Source organism: Cervus elaphus, chromosome X (assembly GCF_910594005.1).
Source record: "Cervus elaphus chromosome X, mCerEla1.1, whole genome shotgun sequence".
NCBI classification, from domain to species: domain Eukaryota; kingdom Metazoa; phylum Chordata; class Mammalia; order Artiodactyla; family Cervidae; genus Cervus; species Cervus elaphus.
Window position 1 is genome coordinate 67,049,571 of NC_057848.1, and position 4,068 is coordinate 67,053,638.

The following is a 4,068-nucleotide window of genomic DNA, read 5'->3' on the forward strand; positions in this document are numbered from 1 at the left end:
ATCCCTTCCCATCTGGGTCTGGCATCTAGACCCTCATGTCTTTCCACACCCCAGACAAAGGGAGGAACACCACACCACTACTCCTTGCCCTTGAAATCAAGTGTTAGGCAGAGTTATCCATCATCAGTGCAGACTCCTGATCCACTCCACACCTCTACTCTCTGGCTAACTGGGGACCCCAGGGTCTGTTCCCCAACCTCTCAGGACCACATATCCCTCCCGTTTCCAGTGCCCACCTCTTCTCTTCTCTCCCTCCCTTCCATCAGAAAATTCACACACACACACGTATCATCTTTTCACCATTTGATGTTTCTTTTATTTGCAGCCATCGGCTTACTATGTTAGTGTGAGAGTCTTTTCTTGGTTGGCCATTGCTAACAAAGCAGACCTCTGGAGCCACAATTCTAAACTGTCTGACATTTGCTATTCACTTATTGGCTGCCCACGTTGTACTTCTCCAGGGTCTCTTCTTTGGCGGCGGCTGAGCTTATTTTCTCTTTGGATTCTGCCTCCTTCCTTGACTCTGCCTCACAGTTTGGTAGCTTTTCCGGCTTCGATTCGATTTCTTACGTCCACAGCGAGAGAAGAAACAGTTTGCCTTTCTTGTCTTCTTCAGCTTTGTCGATTGAGTAGCATACGATCGGATTTTCTTTCTGAAGGTACCTTGTAGAGGTCTTCTGACCCTCATGGTCATATTTCGTGCCTGGAAGACAAGACAAGGGTATTAGTTTTGAGGAAAGGACATAAAAACTGAGGTGGAAGGGAGATTTCATGAGAAAGGGATGTGGGCTAATGAGGGCTTTTGTGGCAGGCATGGGCAGGGTAGAGGTCTTGGGCAGCAAAGTCAATGGAGAACATGGGAAGCTTAGTTGGAATCTTCTTACCTTGACACCGCCTCTGCCCCTCCTTTGACAAAGGGTCTTCTTTGTTCCATTCTTCCTTGAAGCAAACCGCATGGCAACTCCTCTTGACTGCCGTGGCTTCCTGGTTGCGTTAGTCATGATGGTGCCAAGAAGTGGCCTAACCCAGACTTTCAGCCTCTGACCTCCCTATTTATACCCTTTGAGGACAATGAGGAGCCACACCCTTCAGTCTGATTGGTCCGTTAGGCACTGCGCCAGCCAATAGTAGTTTGGGGGGCTTAGACATCACAGTGCACCACTGTGCCCATCAACATGGGCTAGTGGATGCTGAGGGAGGCTGTGATATAACTTTCCCACTGCTGACATGGCTGTGTGTCTGATTCTGGGGAGTGGTGATTCAGGGGCATGGTGCTCCTCCTCATGACTTTCAAACTTCCTTTCCGTTCCCTTTATCCTTTGACTTATATGTGCCACTTCAACACTCATGCCTCTTTCATCCCTCCATGAACATCTGCCGAACCCTTTCTGTCCCACTTCATCCCTTCAGAGTCCTCTAAGCACTTCATCTCTAGATCACCTTCTGCCTGTTGGGGGTTCTTGAAGGGCTTAGGGAACTTAAGAGAAAGCACTTTAAGTGGACAAAGGTAATTAAGAACAGTTGGATATTTTATCTACTGTGATGAGCTTCAGCGACCCCCAGACTTGGTGAATCCTCAGTCTGTTCCCCAAAGGTCAATACACAGTCTCCATAAGATTACACATCAGAGCAAAGACAGTTTTAAATGTCTCCTCCACTAAAATTTTTGGGGACACTTCAACTCTCATATTGAGTAGGGAAACTCAACTGGCCCCATCTAGCAGAAATCAATTCCTGATTTTTGCTTTTTGAAAAAGGAAGGTGCTCAAAGTCAAGAGTCAGTTCACCAGTGCACCACTGACTCTTGACTGAATCAATTCCCCAGTCACCCCTCCTTGACCGTTATCAGTAGGTAGGGCCCATGGCAGTGCTGACCAATAGCTGAGCAGGGCAAGGACCTGTAGGTAGCTCATTGATGGTTGGTTGCTTGTGGGTGGGGCCAGTGAGGCACTGACCAATGGCTGAGCAAGTCCTGTTGCCTAGTAACAGGAGGCGGAGTAATACGGCACAGCAAGGGCTACCTGCGAAGGGCTCTGCCCATGTTGCTCTGTTACATAAGGACACTTTGGGTCCAGTGTGCCGGCATCTTTTTGACTGACTCCTTTCCAACCTCAGATTTTTTTTTTTTTTTTTTTTAGTTGGAGGCTAATTACTTCACAACATTTCAGTGGGTTTTGCCATACATTGATATGAATCAGCCATAGATTTACACGTATTCCCCATCCCGATCCCCGCTCCCACCTCCCTCTCCACCCGATTCCTCTGGGTCTTTCCAGTGCACCAGGCCCGAGCACTTGTCTCATGCATCCCACCTGGGCTGGTGATCTGTTTCACCATAGATAGTATACATGCTGTTCTTTTGAAATATCCCACCCTCACATTCTCCCACAGAGTTCAAAAGTCTGTTGTGTATTTCTGTGTCTCTTTTTCTGTTTTGCATATAGGGTTATCGTTACCATCTTTCTAAATTCCATATATATGTGTGAGTATGCTGTAATGTTCTTTATCTTTCTGGCTTACTTCACTCTGTATAAGGGGCTCCAGTTTCATCCATCACATTAGGACTGATTATTTCACATACTTATTTAACTTTTGCCTATCATTCCTTTTCTTATATTCCCAGGCGTTCCTGTCACCAGCACTTATCTCTGTGCCCCTCCAACCACTGCCACTTGATCACATGTTCAGCATATAGTATAAATAGTTCAAAGCCAACAAGAATGTGCAGGCCAGCCCACGTTGAAAACTACTTTCACAAACCTTAAATTCACAGTGATTCTTTTTCTCTTTACAGTGTAACAGAGCAGGATGAGCACAGCCTTGACAGGTAGCCATTGGTGTGTTCCATTTCAACCCACCCTGTTCCTAGGCAACAGGTGTTGCCCAACCATTGCTTGGTGCCTCAGAGGGCCCCAGCCACAAGCAAACAGTTGTAAATGAGTGACTGTTGGCTTAGCTATTGGGCAGCACTGCAGTGGGCAATGCCCACAGGTTACTGTCAGTGAGGGACCATTGGGGAAGTGATTAAGTCATGGGTGGTGTGGTGGCAATCAAGAGGAGACTGAGATTAGAGGCAGATTCAGGCCTTCTTCCAGAGGCCCTGGAGCTCACGCAGACTTGGGCCGTTGGGTGAGCTGGAGGGCCCACGGAATAGCCTGGGGACTGCATGCTGTAGCGCTCTTTAGTTCCTCTTTGTGTCTGCCTTAAGGGTGGTGTCACCTGCATATCTGAAGTTATTGATAGTTCTCCCGGCAGTCTTCCAGCTTGTGCTTCATCCAGTCTTGCATTTCTCACGATGTACTCTGCATATAAGTTAAATAAGCAGGATGACAATATACAGCCTTAACATACCCCTTTCCCATGTTGGAACCAGTCTGAGGTTTCATGTCCGGTTCTAACTCGTGCTGCTTTCCCTGCATACCGAGTTCTCAGGAGGCAGGTAAGAGGGTCTGGTATTCCCATCTCTTTAAGGATTTCCCAGAGTTTGTTGTGATCCACACAGGACAGTGCTTGAGCCTAGTCAGTGAAGCAGATGCTTTTCTGGAATTGTCTTGCTTTTTCTATGATCCAACGGATGCTGTCCATCTGATCTCTTGTTCCTCTGCCTTTTCTTAGTCAAGCTTGAACATCTGGAAATTCTTGGTTCATGTATGGTTGAAGCCTAGCTTGGAGAATTCTCAGCATTTTTTAGGTAGTGTGTGAGACGACCCTATCGCCATAGTCATCTCAAATCAAGTTCCTTCTTACATTAGTCTGGATTTGTTTTATTTAATTGCAAAAATGGACATAAATTCTTTGGTGTAATGCTTACTTCCCACTTCACAGGTATTCATTCACCCCCTGCGGTATTTCGGGCACTGTTGTGGGTGCTCGGTGCACAACGGGAGCCAATACACAGGACCCTGGTTTCATGGGGCTTACATTCTAGTCAGTGAGGATGGAAGGTTAATACTAACCACAAATAGTCAATTATACACTATAGAGAGAACCTTAGGAGTTATGAGAAATGGGGAGATTTTCCTCCCCAGAGAATAATGACGGAAGGCCTTATGAATCCAGGACATCTGA

The 4,068-nt window shown here is 46.7% G+C and overlaps 1 protein-coding gene across 1 annotated transcript; it reads right to left on the reverse strand.

The window, feature by feature from the left end:
- Positions 1-486: 486 nt before the first annotated feature.
- LOC122689128 (spermatid nuclear transition protein 3-like) lies at positions 487-1,031 on the reverse strand. The gene is made up of 2 exons (XM_043895291.1): positions 885-1,031; positions 487-703 (listed from the first exon to the last, which is right to left on the reverse strand). Exons 1-2 carry the CDS (start codon positions 999-1,001, stop codon positions 488-490), a joined length of 333 nt encoding a protein of 110 aa, XP_043751226.1. The 5' UTR covers positions 1,002-1,031; the 3' UTR covers position 487.
- Positions 1,032-4,068: the final 3,037 nt, after the last annotated feature.